This window comes from Scyliorhinus torazame, chromosome 9, assembly GCF_047496885.1.
Source record: "Scyliorhinus torazame isolate Kashiwa2021f chromosome 9, sScyTor2.1, whole genome shotgun sequence".
Lineage (NCBI taxonomy): Eukaryota > Metazoa > Chordata > Chondrichthyes > Carcharhiniformes > Scyliorhinidae > Scyliorhinus > Scyliorhinus torazame.
The window spans coordinates 10,057,150-10,075,701 of NC_092715.1; the positions used below are offsets into that span (position 1 = coordinate 10,057,150).

The 18,552-nt window shown below is 50.8% G+C and overlaps 1 protein-coding gene across 1 annotated transcript in view; it reads right to left on the reverse strand.

The window, feature by feature from the left end:
* LOC140429947 (uncharacterized) overlaps positions 1–18,552 on the reverse strand; it is a 470,344-nt gene that overhangs the window by 152,467 nt on the left and 299,325 nt on the right. The window contains exons 24-26 of the mRNA XM_072517537.1: positions 10,467–10,608; positions 4,408–4,548; positions 2,336–2,479 (exon numbers count right to left, since the gene is read on the reverse strand). Coding sequence (XP_072373638.1) covers positions 2,336–2,479; positions 4,408–4,548; positions 10,467–10,608 — 427 coding nt within the window. The remainder of the gene's footprint in view (positions 1–2,335; positions 2,480–4,407; positions 4,549–10,466; positions 10,609–18,552) is intronic.

Below are 18,552 nucleotides of genomic sequence, written 5' to 3' on the forward strand. Positions count from 1 at the left end.
CACTACAGATATTTATATACACACCCACTTGTAAACACCCATTTCTTAAATGTACTTCCACATGACACCTCCTCTCAATGTTTTCTTCTTCAAGAGAACATTCCCAACGTATTCAACATTCCTCGGTCATTGAAGCTCCTTATCCCTGGAGCCATTCTTGTTAATTTTTTTTTTTACCCCCTCGAATGCCTCGAATGCCTTCACATCCTTCCTCTAGTTTGCTTGGGTCAGGCCATAGCCCAGCATTTAATAAACAGAGCTAAAGAAACTGGTTTTTGCACACTAATCCCACATTTAACACTGTTGAACACCAGCATGCCATATCAGCAAGTAGAAATGTGGTCATGCTCTCACTTTGTTCTTCCCATGACAGTTATATCACCTGTGATACATAAACGTCCTGGTGGAATGCATGTAAAGCAATCCAGATGCACTTATAAGAGATTATGGTGTTGGGTGTTGGCAGCAAGGTTTTGAGTGGGGTTCCTCTTTCCCAATACCGAGCGCCTTTTAAGGGGGGACCCCTGACAGGGTTTGCTTTTTGGGCTTCCCATTGTAACCCCCATGCCCCCTGCTGGATGGATTCCGGCAGCGACAGGCTCAGATCCCGAGGTGGACATTAATTGCTCACTGTAGAGCCTCAATGAGCAGTGGGGCATGAAGATCATCTTTGAGATACGGACCTAAGTGGGCAGAGTCTTGATCACGGTAGGGGCCCCACCCTCCACCCTCCCACCCAATTAAATGCCCCTGCCACCAAACACACCCCTGGGAGGTGGGGGTGGGTGGGTAATGAACCACTAGATTTTGCCTTCGATAGCTGATGGCTACAGCTGTCAATGTTGAGGCAATACATAGGAGGAAGACTAAATTAGATTCTGGAGCCAATTGTGAGTGGATTGAAAAGCTGCAGTAAGACCGTAGCTGCAAAGGGATTTTTCAATGAAAATGAGCAGTTAAAATTGAAGGTGCTGGGAAATGGAAAGTGATGGAGGTCAGCTCATTAACAGCTGATGGGGAGAGAGATTTGGTGAATAGGTAATGGTGAACAGAGCTTTAGATTATCATAGAATTTACAGTGCAGAAGGAGGCCATTCGGCCCATCGAGTCTGCACCGGCTCTTGGAAAGAGCACCCTACCCAAGGTCAACACCTCCACCCTATCCCCATAACCCAGTAACTCCACCCAACACTAAGGGCAATTTTGGACACTAAGGGCAATTTATCACGGCCAATCCACCTAACCTGCACATCTTTGGACTGTGGGAGGAAACCGGAGCACCCGGAGGAAACCCACGCAGACACGGGGAGGATGTGCAGACTCCGCACAGACAGTGACCCAAGCCGGAATCGAACCTGGGACCCTGGAGCTGTGAAGCAATTGTGCTAACCACAATGCTACCATGCTACCCAAAATGACTGGAAGCTTACTCGTGGTCGAGAACGGGATGCCAGTCACAACACTGAAATAGTTGAATCTAGAGGAGAAACAAGAATTGAAGCTTCATACTGGCCGAGGCAAGGAAATTGAGGAAGTCCAGCAGCCTTTGTTTAAGGAAAAATAAATGGGGTGATATTAACTCTGTGCACGTGGCAGCCAGGATACATTCCCACAAAGGCTTGGCCTGTGAACAGATATTGTAAGACTACAAATCAGGAACTGGCAGAGACCTTTAAATATAGACAGTAGGCCCTGAAATGGTCAACAGAGCCGAATCCTTAATTGAACCAGTCGCTTGAGTGAGGTTCAACTAATGGAAAGAATATTTTTTTTTAGATTAACACTGCTTGGAAGTGCAGTGCAGGTAAGTTTAATTGTGGCATTCAAGAGGACACAAGGTGTTTTCTTGAACAGAAACATGTGCAGGGGAATAGGACAGGGGAATGGCAGAAGGTCATTGAGCTCGCTCGGAGAGCCGATGCAGATGCAATGGGCCAAATAGCCTCCCTTCTGCACAGATCTGTGATCAGGAGGCTCGGGTGCAAAGGAGATTGTCTTCAGTTTCTAAAGGCATGCTTAGGCCTCCAGTGCCCCAGACTCACCTGCAAGGATCGCAGAACCCTCCAACAACCCTCCATTCTTCTCCAAGCCTTCCCCAACGTCGGGGTGTGTTTCTTCGGTCCGAGCTGGAAACATCCTGTCCAATATTCTATTCCCACACAGGCTGCCAGTTTCAGTCAGCCAGCTGATCAGGGGCAGCAACACAAGGCCTGGCGGTCAGGCACATTTGGTACTCTGTGCCCACATCTACCCTATTACCACCTTGAGCTAAGAAAAACTGAACTAAAATAAGCACAGTTTCATGAAAAGAATTAAAAGAACGTTTGCAACTCACCATGAGATGGTCTTTAATCTGAATCAAGACCTGCATGTGTAAATCCCAATATACTGTCAGGCCTACTGCAGTTTCTATGATAACATAGAAGCCAATATAAGATATTCGGAATGGATAGTTTGGCTGTTCAAAGTGGGACATTATCTGTGGCAGAAAAACATATGATAATGTCCATTACTCTGGCATGTACACTCAATGTGGATAAATGCTTGGGTGCATTCTGACAATTTGCTTTGTCTTTTGTTCCATTATGTCTTTGTCATTTAATCTTTCTTGCCCGCTACTCTACCCCAGACTTTTCTTTTACTTTTCACTGCCTTCCCACTCTCAACACCATAAAATGCATCAGATGTTTATCTTCCTTCAATTCTGAAGAAGAGCTATATTGAATTGAAAAGGTTACCCCTGTTTCTCTTGTCACAGATGCTGCCAGGCCTTCCCAGAGGGGGAGTGTTTCCACCCCTGTGTTCGGCGAGTGGGAATGGTGGAAAAGGGCAGATAATCAAGCGGGAGTCCCAAAATGGCTTTTACGCTGGTGGGATTTCCCCGCTCGACTGTCCCTGCCCCCGCCAATGATGTAATGGGGATCCTGATTTTAATTTACATTCATGTAAGTATAATTCCTGTATTTGGACGGTCCATTCACATGAGGGCATGCCACCGTGAATATGACATGTCCCTCAGGACGTACAACTGGCAAATCAAAATCCACTGGGAAATGGGGAGGGGGGAACGGGCTGAGGATTATGCCCAGGCCGTATCCTGTCAATAAATATGGCGGGGAAAGCGGCAGAGCAGCTGGCTGGCGACACCCAGCCTTTCCCACCCGAGTTGCCACTCAGTCAAGTTTAGGGCCTGCCAAATTCCTGCAATACACGGTTCATAAGCGAGCAGGAATCCTACTCTTCTTCAGCAAAACTCATCTTGCTACAGGAATGTTAATGAGGCCTAAGGAACAATTTCAGGATGGCAAAATGGGCCCAGACGGAAGGTAAAGGGACATTTCTATACTGTTTTAGCCACATTCAGCTGCCATTTATAGAAACAACAGGGTACTTGAAGGGAGTCCATGCTCTGAGCGCTCGAAAGATGCACCAGCTGGATAATCAACGATCAATAAATAACAATCAGCATGTTTTTTGCGTTTTTCCAATTAAGGGGCAGTTTAGCATGGCAAATCCTTCTACCCTGCACATCTTCAGGTTGTGGGGGTGAGACCCATGCAAACATGGGGAGATGGTGCAAACTCCACACAGACAATGACCCGGGGATCGAACCCGGGTCCTCGGCGCCGTGAGTGCTAACCACTGCCCCACCATGCTGCCCCCCAACAATCATCAATTGTAGCCCATCTCTCACCTAGACTCCCTTTAGGTGCACCTCGCTATTGGGCTTACTGAGTCAACCAATCTTTCTCTAAACAAACTTGCAACTCTACTTCTTTGAATAGGAATGGAAAGAGCCTGAAAGGAGAGCTATTTCACCAATTTTCATAGAGACAGAGTGAGGAATGCAAGGACGTTTCACCAGCATTTGGAATAGAGGGATAGGGCTGGAGCTAGCAGGAGAGATTTTTCTGTTTTCCAGCTTCCAAGTCTCTTCATCCAGTCAGCCTCCTGATATTCATCTGCCTTTTAATTTGTTCCTTCTACGAAAGGGTTCATTTACCTTCCAGTGTCTATTTCTGAAGAAAAGTTCACACTTGAGATATTTAAAGAAAAATTAAGAGTGCCCAATTCATTTTTTTGCAATTAAGGGGCAATTTAGCCTGGCCAATCCACCTACCCTGCACATCTCTGGGGCGAAACCCACGCAAACACGGGGGAGAACGTGCAAACTCCACACGGACAGTGACCCAGAGCCGGGATCGAACCAGGGACCTCGGTGCCGTGAGGCAGCAGTGCTAACCACTGCGCAACTGTGCTGCCCCACACACTTGAGATATTACCGTATCCTGTTTTTACCCCACAAATGCTGGTGGATCGGATGCATAGCGCTACTGTTCCCTATTTTAAGTTCAGATTTACAGCATAAACATTTCCTTTCTTTCTATTTGTATAGATTTTCCTTACCGCATCCATGTTATCGAGTATTAAGGAAACATCGCCAACTGTGATGTTAACATTCTTTTTGCAGATGATATTTCCAAAATGAGTGCATGCAGCATTTTTCACTTGAACTCTGAAGGGAACCTGAGTGACATGTGGGATTGACTAGCAAAACAAAAGAGAAGAGTAGAATGTAATTAAAAATCAATGCAAAAAGTTATTTTAAGAGGCCAGTTTTCCTCCGGAAGTATGGAAACAACAGGAGCAATATCAAGAGCGGCAGCTGCTCTCCAAGATGGAGGGGGTGGGCACAGGGATAGACACGGGAGGCGTGAAAGGTTTGCAGCTGAACAGAGCCAGGACAGGTGCCCTTACAGGGCAGTTTGCTAGAGCAAATAAGGAGGTTTTATCTAACTTGGCAATGGCCCAGGAACCTAGGAAACACTAAAGATGTAAAACAAGGTGCACAAAGAATTGGGAGGAAAATAGAGTGCTTGGGTAAGAAATGTATTCAGTGGGGGTCAGGGGTGTGGTAAACCACTGTTGAACCTGTATTAGGTGATGTACGGTAGGACCTGTACAACAGGTTCGCCGCCCCTGCCTGCTGGCTCTGCCCAGTGGGCGCCGCCATCTCTTCCGCCTCCCCCATGGTGGAGACCTTGGCGAAGGCGGAAGGGAAAGAGTGCCCCCACGGCACAGGCCCGCCCGCGGCTTGGTGGGCCCCGATCGCAGGCCAGGCCCCGCGCCCCCCCCCAGGACCCCGGAGCCCGCCTGCGCCGCCTTGTCCCGCCGGTAAGAGAGGTGGTTTAATCCACGCCGGCGGGACAGGCATCCCAGCAGCGGGGCTTCGGCCCATCTGGGCCGGAGAATCGCGCGGGGGGGGGCCCGCCAACCGGCGCGATTCCCGCCCCCGCCGAATATCCGCTGCCGGAGAATTCGGCAACCGGCGGGGGCGGGATTCACGCCAGCCCCCGGCGATACTCCGACCCGGCGGGGGGTCGGAGAATCCCGCCCCTGCGACTCATTCGACTGCCCCGAAAGCAGTGCCAGACCTGCGACGATTCCGGACATCACGATGCATTAACACCACTGCCACGTGGAATTGTGGCAATTCCAACAAACGCTGGCGTCTGATTTGCCAGGGACAGGGCTGGCACGCGGGGTAATATGCAGCAGCAGAGAAACACTCCCCACCCCACACACTCTCATTCCAGCCAAGAAAGTGGCACCCCGAAGAGCAGCATCGGGGTTCGCTGATGCCAGGCTGGAGATGCTGTGGAGGAGAGGCGCGACACCGATTTTAAGTTGGGAAGGAGGCTGCCACCTGTGGATGTAAACCGGTCCTGGGAGCAGGTGGCAGAGGACTTTCGCGCTGTGGGCCCCACCGCCAGGGCTGGCCAGCGGTGCAGAAAGAAGCTGCACAACCTCCTCAGAGCAGCCAGGGTGAGTGACCACCGCCGTGTCCCAGGCCCCAAACCCCGTCCCACACAGGCCATCAACCGCAGACCCACTGTGCCATCCGCGTCGGAGTGTCCACACTGTGCATTATCTGTCCTCCCAGGAGAAGGCAGCCCACAACCACTGGGAGAGAGAAAAGAACGGAGGGGGCGTCCTGGACCTGACCATTGCAGAGCAGAGGGTGTTGAACCTGTTCACCGGGACTGGAGAGTGGGCAGTCGTCGAGGCGGAGGTTGGCATCAGAGAACCAAGTGAGCCCGCAGTAAATAGCAATGTCTCTATGCCATGTGTGACACCCCCCACCAGCGAGCAAACCATGCGTCTTGTCTTTTGTCTTGCACTGTCGCCTGGCGATGAGGGGGTCTCTTCCGCCTCCGCCATGGTGGAGACCATGGCGAAGGCGGAAGGGAAAGAGTGCCCCCACGGCACAGGCCCGCCCGCGGATCGGTGGGCCCCGATCGCAGGCCAGGCCCCGCGCCCCCCCCCCAGGACCCCGGCTCCCGCACATGCGCCGCAGGCAAAGTCAGTTTCGCCCGCCCCTGCCCCCAGTCACAACACCTTGGGATCAGACGTGATTCTGTAAGTTTTAGGGTACTTTTGGACACGGATGAGGGTAAATCTCGCGTTAAGGTGCTAAACTGGGGAAAGGCAAATTACGATAACACGGATGAGGGTAAATCTCGCGTTAAGGTGCTAAACTGGGAAAAGGAAAATTACGATAACATTGGACAGGAATTGAAGAATCTGGATTGGGTGCGGCTGTTGGAGGGTAAATCAACATCGGACATGTGGGAGTCTTTCAAGCGACTTTTGATTAGGATTCAGGAAAGTCAGGTTCCTGAGAGTATGGGAAATTTAGGGAGCCTTGGATAACGAGGGATATTGTGAACCTCGTCAAAAAGAAAAACAGAGTCTTTTGTACCGTCCAGAATGGTGGGGACAGTCGAAACCCTAGAGGAGTATAAAAAAAGTAGGAAGGTACTGAAGCGGGAAATTAGGAGGGTGAGGAGGGGGTCATGAAACGTCCTTGGCAAGTAGCATTAAGGTGAATCCCGAAGCTTTTTATTCATATTTTAAAAAGGAAGAGGGTGGCCAGGGAAAGGATTGGGCCAGTTAAAGACAGTGGGAGGAATCTATGTGTTGAGGCAGAGGAAATAGGGAAGGTACTAAATGAATACTTTGCATCAGTGTTCACTAAAGAAAGGGACTTTGTGGAAGATGATTCTTGGGTCGGGTGTGTGGAGAGTCTGGGTCATGTTGACTTCGAAAAGGAGGCGATATTGGGTCCTTTAAAAGACATGAAGGTAGATAAGTCTCCTGGGCCGGATGGGATTTACCCCAGAATACTGAGGGAAGCAAGGGAGGAAATTGCTGGGGCTGGGGCCTTGACTGACATCTTTGTATCCTCATTGGCTACAGATGAGATCCCAGAGGACTGGAGAATAGCTAATGTGGTACCGCTGTTTAAGAAAGGCAGCAGGGATAATCATGGAAACTATAGGCCGGTGAGCCTCACGTCGGTAGTCGGTAAATTATTGGAGAGAATTCTCAGGGACAGGATTTATAACCATTTGGAAACAAATGGACTCATTAGCGATAGACCGTATGGTTTTGTAAAGGGGAGGTCGTGCCTCACTAACTTGATCGAGTTTTTTGAGGAGGTGACAAAGATGATTGATGAGGAGAAGGCGGTGGATGTTGTTTACATGGACTTCAGTAAAGCCTTTGACAAGGTGCCTCATGGCAGACTGGTACAAAAGATGAAGTCACACGGGATCAGAGGTGAGGGGGTAAGATGGATACAGAATTTGGAGGAAAATGTAGCTGGTCTGATTAGTAAGTTAGCGGATGACACCAAGGTTGGTGGAGTGGCAAATAGTGGCAGATAGTGTTGAGGATTGTCAGAGGATACAGCAGGACAGAGCTAGGTTGGAGACTTGGGCAGAGAAATGGCAAATGGCGTTTAGAACAAAAGAACAAAGAACAAAGAAAAGTACAGCACAGGAACAGGCCCTTCGGCCCTTCAAGCCCGTGCCGACCATGCTGCCCGTCTAAACTAAAAGCTTCTACACTTCGAGGGTACGTACCCCTCTATTCCCATCCTATTCATGTATTTGTCAAGATGCCCCTTAAATGTCACTATCATCCCTGCTTCCACCACCTCCTCCGGCAGTGAGTTCCAGGCACCCACTACCCTCTGTGTAAAAAACTTGCCTCGTACATCTCCTCTAAACTGCATATATCCTACCTGTATTAGACCTTCCAAAATGCAATACCTTGCATTTTTCCAGATTAAACTCCATCTGCCATCTCTCCGCCCAAGTCTCCAAGCAATCTAAATCCTGCTGTATCCTCTGACAGTCCTCATCGCTATCCGCAATTCCACATGGTGGTGAAAGTCTTTGCCCGTGGGGCAAAGTCTCCAGGCAGACAGCCATTCAAGGTCCGAATTGAACCCGGGTCCCTGACACTGTGAGGCAGCAGTTTTAACCCCTGTGCTGTCCTTCGTCTAAAAGCTGTTAAAAGCTTCCAAAGTGTGATTACTATTTCCAATAAACTAACCATGATGGCTATCTCACCCGAAAGGCCTTGGACAGGATTCTCCGCCCTGCCACACCCGTTTTCCGGTGCGGCGCGCCCCCACCAGCAGCGAGACCCTCCGACCCAGCGGCCGGCCAATGGGGTTTCCCATTGTGGGCACTCCTACGCCGTCGGGAAATCCGCGGGTGTGAGTGCGCTGCCGGCGAAGTGAAGGATCCCACCGACGGAGAATCCAGCTCTCCGCGTTTAATTGCCCAGATGGGCTCGTGTATTCTGGCTTCCTCTTGGAATATACAAAGAAGGGGCTACGCTAACTGAGAGAGTTACCCCAGTGACTGCCTGTGTCTGTCAGTCTGTCTGCGTGTGCTGTAAGGCTAAGCAGCAGTAAGTTTTCCACACTGAATGCGTGTGACACAGTATCAGAAGCACCGCCCTGACTAAAGCAAAATACCCTTCCTTTGCAGGAATATCTCAGAAAGCTCTCCCTCGGACAATCCCAGCAGTAAAAGAGTCTCAGCTGAAAACAGAACTGGAATTTCTCTGCCAAACCCCAGGAAACTGGAATTGAATAGCCAACTGTTCACCTCCAGAAGTCAACTATTCTGATAGTGACAGTTAAATTCATGCAAATAGTGAGCCTGACCCCTGGAGTCAGGATTCCCATGACCCCTTTGGCAGAGTGTCGAGACAATCACCATGGGAAATACTATTGGTGTAAAGTCCGTTTTGGGGCTCGTGCACAATTCTTGGACCCCCTCCACCATTCCCACCCCCTCGAAAACAGAAGCAGAAAATCCCCCCCCCCACATTTTCGTTGGAGTGGGGTCAGTTTCCCGTCGTGCATGACTTACGATTTTGGAAGGGTGGAGCTAAATGCTGGAAAAAAGTGAATAAGGTTTGTTGAACTGTCTACACAGTCAAAGCCCCGACCCGTTAAATGTTGAATGAGGAAAAATACTATCTGCTGTGTCTGGGCTGAAATAAAATGATGGGGCTTGCAGTTTCAATATCTGTTTGTTGACATAACCCCAGATGCTGTCATTAAAGTATTACAACTGTTTGGCAGTTTCCACAACCTATCAGAGAGGGGGTAAATTCACAATTTGATTGATAGCTCCACGAGGTTAAGGGATCAGCTGTCTTTGATGTGGGGTTATGAATGCTAATGGTTGTTAAGGTTTTTTTAAGGGATCAAGTACTTGAGGGATATAAATCTATTGAATCAGCTTTTAGTAATGAGAGTCTATTTCTACATGGTGAAATCTAAAATAAAACTTCAGGTGGTGGATTCTCCATTGGTGGATCCTCCGCATCACAGGCAGTGCACTCACACCCACGGGTTTCCCGACGGCCTGGGGGTGGTCATAATGGCGGCGGGGGGGGGGGCACCCATTGAACAACTGCGCGAATGGAGAATCCCGCTGCCGAGGTGGTGCGGGCCGCCGGAAAACGGGGGCTGGCGGGACGGAGAATCCCACCCAAGAGTTTTATATCATCTCAGCATGGCTCCCGAGCTACGGCCATCCCATGGTGGGTTCTGGGTAAGTTGGCAGGAAGGGTGTAAAGGTTAAAGGGTTGTAGGTTGGGATCATGTGTTGGTGCTAAGTTGGATGTAGAGGCAATAGGAGAGTCCAGAGGGATAAATGTGGAGTATATATTTGCAGGGAGTCTATGAAGCCATTGGGGTGGGTTGAGGGTCATGGGTTGGCATGATTTGTCATGGAGGGAGGATGTGGAGTGGGTGGGAGTATGAGAAGTGAGTCATTAATGGCCTAATATTAAGTGAAACAACTGGGATGAGCACCAAGGTGGGCCTTTAATCAGCCTATCTGGCTGCCTCCAAAATGTTTCTGTCATGGCAGGCATACAATTGGGACTCCAAACCTCGCTGGAACAAAGATCTAACTAGTTGGGTACTTTTTCCAGACGCTAATTTGGTGAGCCGGGGAAGTTCAGAACTCTGTACACCAGCCAGAGAAGTGGAAATCCACGTCTTGGTCTCAATTACCGGTGTGTAATTCTTTGGCTGGTCACTGGAAGAAAAACATTGACGGTAACACAGTGAGAAGCTGGGAGATACTTACTTCAGTTAGCAGGATGTCACAGTAGTTGCTTTCGTATTCCAACCAAATGTCATCATAGAGAACATAGTGTGACTCTCCATAGGTGACACAGATCTTGCTGCAGTCCTTTGCAGTACAATTTATTACCCCAGATTGGCAGGTACTGGAAACAAAGGCATAAATGATAATGTTGGAGTTTTCTAGTGATAGTGGTGAAGGGCTCTTTAAATAGGTGATTGAGGAAGCAGCATTTAAAAGCAATAGGTTGTAATGTAGGCTTGGATAACCCCAGTAGGAGCTATTCTGAGGTATATCATCACACGGTCATCTGCCTTCAACGCCCTACGCCCTTCTCTCATCACAGGTTGCTTCACCTGTCCTTGCAATGCTCCACTTTCCCACATCATTTTGAAAGTGAACTGAGGGTTCTTTAACCAATTGCAAATTTCTTCACTAAAGGAACAACAAAAATGCAGGGAATACTCAGGAAGATCTGCAGAGAGAAAGCAGAAGTTCACATTTTCCGTTAACTCTTTGCTTACCCTCTACAGATGCTGCCAGGCTTACTGAATATTTCCAGCCTTTTATGTTTTTATTTCATATTTCCTGCTTTTGCAATATTTTGCTTTTGGATAATTCGTATTTTGCTTCCGTCTTCATCAAGGAAGACATGAATAATGTACCGGAAGTTCTGAGAAATAAAAGTTTGAGTGAGGGGCTGAAGGAAATTAGTATTAGTAAAGAAATGGTTTTGCTGAAATTAATGGGATTGAAGGCGGATAAATCTCCAGGGCCAGATAATCTTTATCCCAGAATACTTAAGGAAGTGGCTCTAGAAATAGTACATCCAATAGTGGTCACTTTCCAAAATTCCTTTGACTCTGGAATGGTTCCTACAGATTGGAAGGTAGCTAATGTAACCCCGCTATTCAAAGAGGGAGCAAGAGAGAAAGCAGGGAACTATGGCCAGTGAGCCTTACGTCGGGAGTAGGGAAGTTGCTAGAGTCCATTATCAAGGATTTCATAGCACAGCATTCAGGAATCACTGGGAAATCATGGTTGAAAAATCTACTACAATTCTTTAAAGATATAACTCGTAGAGTTGACTAGGGGGAACTGGGGGATGTGGTTTATTTAGACTTTCGACAAAGTCTCACATAGCAGATTACTATGTAAAGATAAAGTGCATGGAATTGCAGGTAGTGTCTTGAGATTGATAAAAAGCTGGTTAACAGACAGGAAGCAAAAGGTTGGACTAAATGGGTCTTTTTCTGATTGGCAGGCAGTGACTAGTGGGGTACCGCAGGGATCTGTGCTCGGACCCCAACTGTTCACATTATATATGAATGATTTGGACGAGGGAACTAAATGTATTGTCTCCAGTTTTGTAGATGATACAAAGTTGGGTGGAGGGTGAGCTGTGAGGAGGATGCAGAGATGCTTCAGTGGGATTCGGACAGGCTGAGTGAGTGGGCACCTGCAGTATAATGTGGATAAATGTGAGCTTATCCACTTCGGTGGCAAAAATAGGAAGCAGATTATTATTTGAATGGGTGTAAATTGAGAGAGGCGGATACTCAGCGAGACCTTGCTGTCCTCGTGCATCAGTTGCTGAAAGTAAGCGCGTAGGTACAGCCGGCAGGGAAGAAGGCAAATGGTATGTTGGTCATCATAGCGAGAGGATTGGAGTATAGGAATAGTGGTGTTTTACTGCAATTGTAGAGGGTCTTGGTGAGGCCACACCTGGGGTAGTGGGCACGATCCCGAACAGCCACGCTGCGCCCGAAAAGTACTTTACTCTGGCGCAGTTTGGCCGATAGAAGTCAGGGGACTTCTACCTGACTCGCAACGCCTCAGGAGATTCTGCACTGTAAATTCTATGATTCTATGATCTAATGCGATGTAAATCCCGTCCATTGAGAGTAGGATCACTTCTTGGCAAATCTGCATATTAAAGCGAGACAGCTAGTCTTACTTTAATATGCAGTTTCCCGAGGTACCAAGGCATCCTCTCATAGTGCGTTGGGGCTTCTTGGGGGGGGGGGGGGGGAGGGGGGTGCTCAGGGGCTCCCGATCTCTCGCCACACTGAAGAGTTCTGGTGCCAGCATGTGTTCAATGTCAGCATCGAGGAACCGTGGTGCTGGTCTTTTGGCAGCCATCTTGGTTGGGATGACAATCAGTGCTGAGTGGAACGCTGCTTCAGCTTGTCAGGCTCCGAACTCGAATCCCAACCCCTGCAGGGCCGGGAATCGGGGGAGCTGCATGTGGCCTGCGTGCTGGCCCATTTGTACGACATGAATTGCTCATTGTTGGAGCTCCTAGCGGCAGCACGGAGCTACCACGATTCTCCACCGGCGGCACAACTTTCTCCGCAACAGAGAACCTGGACCAGACTGTCTCGAGGTGGATTTCCTCAGCCACAGCAGGTCGGTGATTCAGGAGAGTGTATGTCACAGGTTCAGGAGGGTGAGTCTTTCTCATCCTGAAGCAATGGAATTAGTGCATTAAGTAGGACTAAATGGGTCTTTTTACAAATTGGCAGCCAGTGACTAGTGGGGTACCGCAGGGATCGGTGCTGGGACCCCAGCAGTGACTAGTGGGGTACCGCAGGGATCGGTGCTGGGACCCCAGCAGTGACCAGTGGGGTACAGCAGGGATTGGTGCTGGGACCCCAGCAGTGACTAGTGGGGTACCGCAGGGATCGGTGCTGGGACCCCAGCAGTGACTAGTGGGGTACCGCAGGGATCGGTGCTGGGACCCCAGCAATGACTAGTGGGGTACAGCTGGGATCGGTGCTGGGACCCCAGCAGTGACTAGTGGGGTACCGCAGGGATCGGTGCTGGGACCCCAGCAGTGACCAGTGGGGTACCGCAGGGATCGGTGCTGGGACCCCAGCAGTGACTAGTGGGGTACTGCAAGGATCGGTGCTGGGACCCCAGCAGTGACTAGTGGGGTACCGCAGGGATCGGTGCTGGGACCCCAGCAGTGACTAGTGGGGTACCGCAGGGATCGGTGCTGGGACCCCAGCAGTGACTAGTGGGGTACAGCAGGGATCGGTGCTGGGGCCCCAGCAGTGACTGGGGGGGTACCGCAGGGATCGGTGCTGGGACCACAGCAGTGACTAGTGGGGTACCGCAGGGATCGGTGCTGGGACCCCAGCAGTGACGAGTGGGGTACCGCAGGGATCGGTGCTGGGACCCCAGCAGTGACTAGTGGGGTACCGCAGGGATCGGTGCTGGGACCCCAGCAGTGACCAGTGGGGTACCGCAGGGATCGGTGCTGGGACCCCAGCAGTGACTAGTGGGGTACTGCAAGGATCGGTGCTGGGACCCCAGCAGTGACTAGTGGGGTACCGCAGGGATCGGTGCTGGGACCCCAGCAGTGACTAGTGGGGTACCGCAGGGATCGGTGCTGGGACCCCAGCAGTGACTAGTGGGGTACCGCAGGGATCGGTGCTGGGACCCCAGCAGTGACTAGTGGGGTACCGCAGGGATCGGTGCTGGGACCCCAGCTATTCACAATATATATCAATGATTTGGAGGAGGTAGTAAATGTAATATCTCAAAGTTTGCAGATAACACCAAGTTGGGTGGGAGGGTGAGCTGTGAGGAGGATGCAGAGATCCTCCGTGTGATTTGGACAAGCTGAGTGAGTGGGAAAGTAAATGACAAATGCTGTAGAATTTGCATATCCACTTTTGTAGCAAAAACAGAAGGCAGATTATTATCTGAATGGTCATGAATTAGGACACCTCATACACCAGATGCTGAAGGTAAACATGCACAGGTACAGCAGGCAGTGAGAAGGCATAGCGAGAGGTTTCGGGTACAGGAGCTGGGATGTGTTACTGCAATTATACAGGGCCATGGAGAGGTCACACCTGGAGTATTGTGGGCAGTTTTGGTGACCTCATCTGAGGAAGGATGTTCTTGCTGTGGAGAGAGTTCAGCGAAGGTTTACCAGACTGATTCCAGGGATGGCGGGACTAACATATGAGAAGGGATTGAGTTGGTTAGGATTTGAAGAATGACGGGGGGATCTCATAGAAACCTAGAAAATTCTAACAGGACTGGACAGGGTAGATGCAGGAAGGATGTTCCCGATGGTGGGCGTGTCCAGAACCAGGGGCGCGATTCTCCGACCCCCCACTGGGTCGGAGAATCGCCGGGGGCCGGCGTGAATCCCGCCCCCGTCGTGTCCCGAATTCTCCGCCACCGGAGATTCGGAGGGGGCGGGAATCGTGCCGCGCCGGTTGGCGGAAATCGTGCCGGTTGGCGGGCCCACCCCCGGTGATCCTCCGGTCTGCGATGGGCCGAAGTCCCACTGCTGTCAACCCACGCCAGCCGGCGTGGATTGAACCACTTTCGAACGGCGGGACAAGGCGGCGCGGGCGGGCTCTGGGGTCCTGGGGGGGGGGCGCGGGGCGATCTGGCCCCGGGGGGTGCCCCCACGGTGGCCTGGCCCGCGATCAGGGCCCACCGATCCACGGGCGGGCCTGTGCCGTGGGGGCACTCTTTTCCTTCCGCCTTCGCCATGGTCTTCACTATGGCGGAGCCGGAAGAGACCCCCTCCACTGCGCATGCGCGGGGATGACGTGAGCGGCCGCTGACGCTCCCGCACGTGCGTTGCAGGGCATAGTCATTTCCGCGCCAGCTGGCGGGAAGGAAATCAGTCCGGCGCGGGTGAGGCCTCGGCCCCTCAAGGTGAGGGCTCGGCCCCTCAAGATGCGGAGGATTCCGTACCTTTGGGGCGGCGCGATGCCGGACTGATTTTTGGCGCCGGTCGGCGGACATCGCGCCGATTGCGGAGAATTCCGCCCCAGGGGTCACAGTCTGAGGATTCGGGACAGAGATGAGGAGAAATCTCATCACAGAGTGTGATCAGCCTGTGGAATTCACTACAATAAGATTGAGGCCAAAACATTTTGGGTGTGAATAGCGGGGCGTTTCCCGGCGTCTACAACCTTTCTTTTGGCCTCAGTGACGAAAGCCTCACTGTGGCTGCCCTTAACTCAATCACTGCACTTAGGAGCTTAGCTTAGCGCCACTGCAGGAGGGGATCGGGGAGCCATTTTTAAATGGTGTCATGATCTCTCAACCCTATCCCGGCTTTTTGACTACCCAAACATACCTCTTAGGGGGTCCTTGAGCCCCCAAACCCCACCTTTTAAGGACAGGGCACCCCTGGGCTTGATTTCTGGCACGGACAACTTGTCACTGGCAGTGCCCCTTCCAGCCTGGCAATACCACCCAGGCACCCTGGAAATGCTGGGATGGCGCAGCCAGGATTCCTGGGTGAAACAGCCAAGGTGCCAGGCTGGCACTACCAAGGTGCTCAGGTGGCAGCAGAAGTGCCAGGTTACTATCCTTCCCAGAGCCCGACCATCCGATGGCCTGGGAGACCCCCCCCAGGTGCTGAAGGGGGGGATGTCCTGAGATGAGATCCCTTAAAACTTGATAGCTGGGATAACACTAGAATAGTTCTAGAATAAGATCTAGAACACTAGAATAAGTTAGTTTATTAAGGATTGAGAATAATCATAGGAAGTATATCCAGAATTAACCATTAAACATGTATTTTTAGGACATAGCATTAATAAGGATTCAAACTTTTGCTAAAAGCAGTGACCACAATGCATGATGGGACTTAAGCTAGCTAACTTGCCCATGTTTTTGAGACAAACAGAATTAGACAGAAGTGTGGTCAGCAATAATACAGTCAGCTCAGTAAGCAGTTCGTATCAGTGGCCCCAATAACCTGTCTTAGACAATCCATGGTGCAAAGAGGAACCTGTGGTGACATGCGTCACTGTAAATACACAAGGGGTTAATGTAGATACTGCAACAACTAAGTAAACACTAGAGGGAGCACCAGAGACATTATGACATGCAAACATACAGCTAATGCACACTTAGAATAGGACACGACCAATGGGCAGTCAAGACACCCAGAGGTGACACTACCACAAGGGGGCAACCTATATAAAAGGACAGGGCACACATGCTCTTTCTCTTTCCATAGGCGACACTCAGAGAGACAGGGGCAGATCAGAGCACCACACCCACCGCATGGATTAGAGCAGACTGGTTAATTAGATTAAGTTACTTTTGCAAGATCAGCAGGAGAATAAAGAAGAAAGAACAAAGAAAATTACAGCACAGGAACAGGCCCTTCGGCCCTCCCAGCCTGCGCCGATCCAGATCCTTTATCTAAACCTGTCACCTATTTTCCAAGGATCTACTTCCCTCTGTTCCCCGCCCGTTCATATATCTGTCTAGATGCATCTTAATGATGCTATCGTGCCCGCCTCTACCACCTCCGCTGGCAAAGCGTTCCAGGCACCCACCACCCTCTGCGTAGAAATCTTTCCACGCACATCTCCCTTAAACTTTCCCCCTCTCACCTTGAAATCGTGGCCCCCTTGTAATTAACACCCCCACTCTTGGAAAAAGCTTGTTGCTATCCACCCTGTCCATACCTCTCATAATTTTGTAGACCTCAATCAGGTCCCCCCTCAACCTCCGTCTTTCCAACGAAAACAATCCTAATCTACTCAACCTTTCTTCATAGCTAGCACCCTCCATCCCAGGCAACATCCTGGTGAACCTCCTCTGCACCCTCTCTAAAGCATCCACATCCTTCTGGTAATGTGGCGACCAGAACTGCACGCAGTATTCCAAATGTGGCCGAACCAAAGTCCTATACAACTGTAACATGACCTGCCGACTCTTGTACTCAATACCCCGTCCGATGAAGGCAAGCATGCTGTATGCCTTCTTGACCACTCTATCGACCTGCGTTGCCACCTTCAGGGTACAATGGACCTGAACTCCCAGATCTCTCTGTACATCAATTTTCCCCAGAACACTTCCATTGACCGTATAGTCCGCTCTTGAATTGGATCTTCCAAAATGCATCACCTCGCATTTGCCTGGATTGAACTCCATCTGCCATTTCTCTGCCCAACTCTCCAATCTATCTATATTTTGCTGTATTCTCTGACAGTCCTCCTCGCTATCTGCAACTCCACCAATCTTAGTATCATCTGCAAACTTGCTAATCAGACCACCTATACCGCCCACGCCTCCCCAGCTGCTGATCCCGGCCTGAACCCGGCGCCGTGGGGTCCGCACATGCGCAGTTGGGCCGGCGCCAACTAGCGCACGCGCAGTGGCCTTCTTCCCCGCGCCAGCCCCGACGCCAAATGGCGCAGGGCTACAGGAGCCGGCGCGGAGTAAAGGAAGCCGGGGGGGGGCAGAGAGGCCGGCCCGCCGATCGGTGGGCCCCAATCGCGGGCCAGGCCACTACGGAGGCCCCCCCCCGGGGTCGGACCCCCCCCCCCCTCCCCACCCACAGGCCGCCTCCGGACCCTTCAACGCCGAGGTCCGGCTGGCTCAGAGGATGTCAGAATGGCGCTGGCGGGACTCGGCTTTTTGATGAAGGCCGCTCGGCCCAACCGGGCTGGAGAATCGGCACGCCGGCCCAGGCCAGAGAGTCGGCGCATACCCCGACCGGCGGCGCGGGCGCCAATTCTCCGCAGAATTGCATCCCGGCGTCGGGGTGGCGTTGCGCGATTCACGTGGCGCGGCGCCGATTCTCCGACCTGGCGGGGGGGGGCGGAGAATTCCGCCCATCGTTTATCACATCGATCAACTTAACCTCAGCAATCCACTCTGCCACTGAATCAGTTCAATCAGATTAGTTCAATATGATTTTCCCTTGAACAAATCCATTCAGGCTTTCCTGAATTAATCCACATTTTGAAAATGACTATTACATTTATCCCGCTTATCATTTTGAAAGGTTTTCCCATTGCTGAGGTTAAACTGACTGGTCTGTAATTGTTGGGTTTTTGTAATATCCTTTTTTTGCACAAGGGTATAACAATTGCAATTCTCCAGTCCTTTGGCACCATCCCTGTATCTGAGGACGGCTGGAAGATTCTGATCAGTGACACCACAATTTCTACCTTTGCTTCTTTCAGCATCCGTGGAGTCTTCTCATTCGGTTCTGTTGACTTTGAAATGTTTTTAAAATTCTTCCATGTGATGCATGCATGGCTAGTTCAGCCAGTGATTGCAGATTCAAGATGTGTCTGGATGTTTC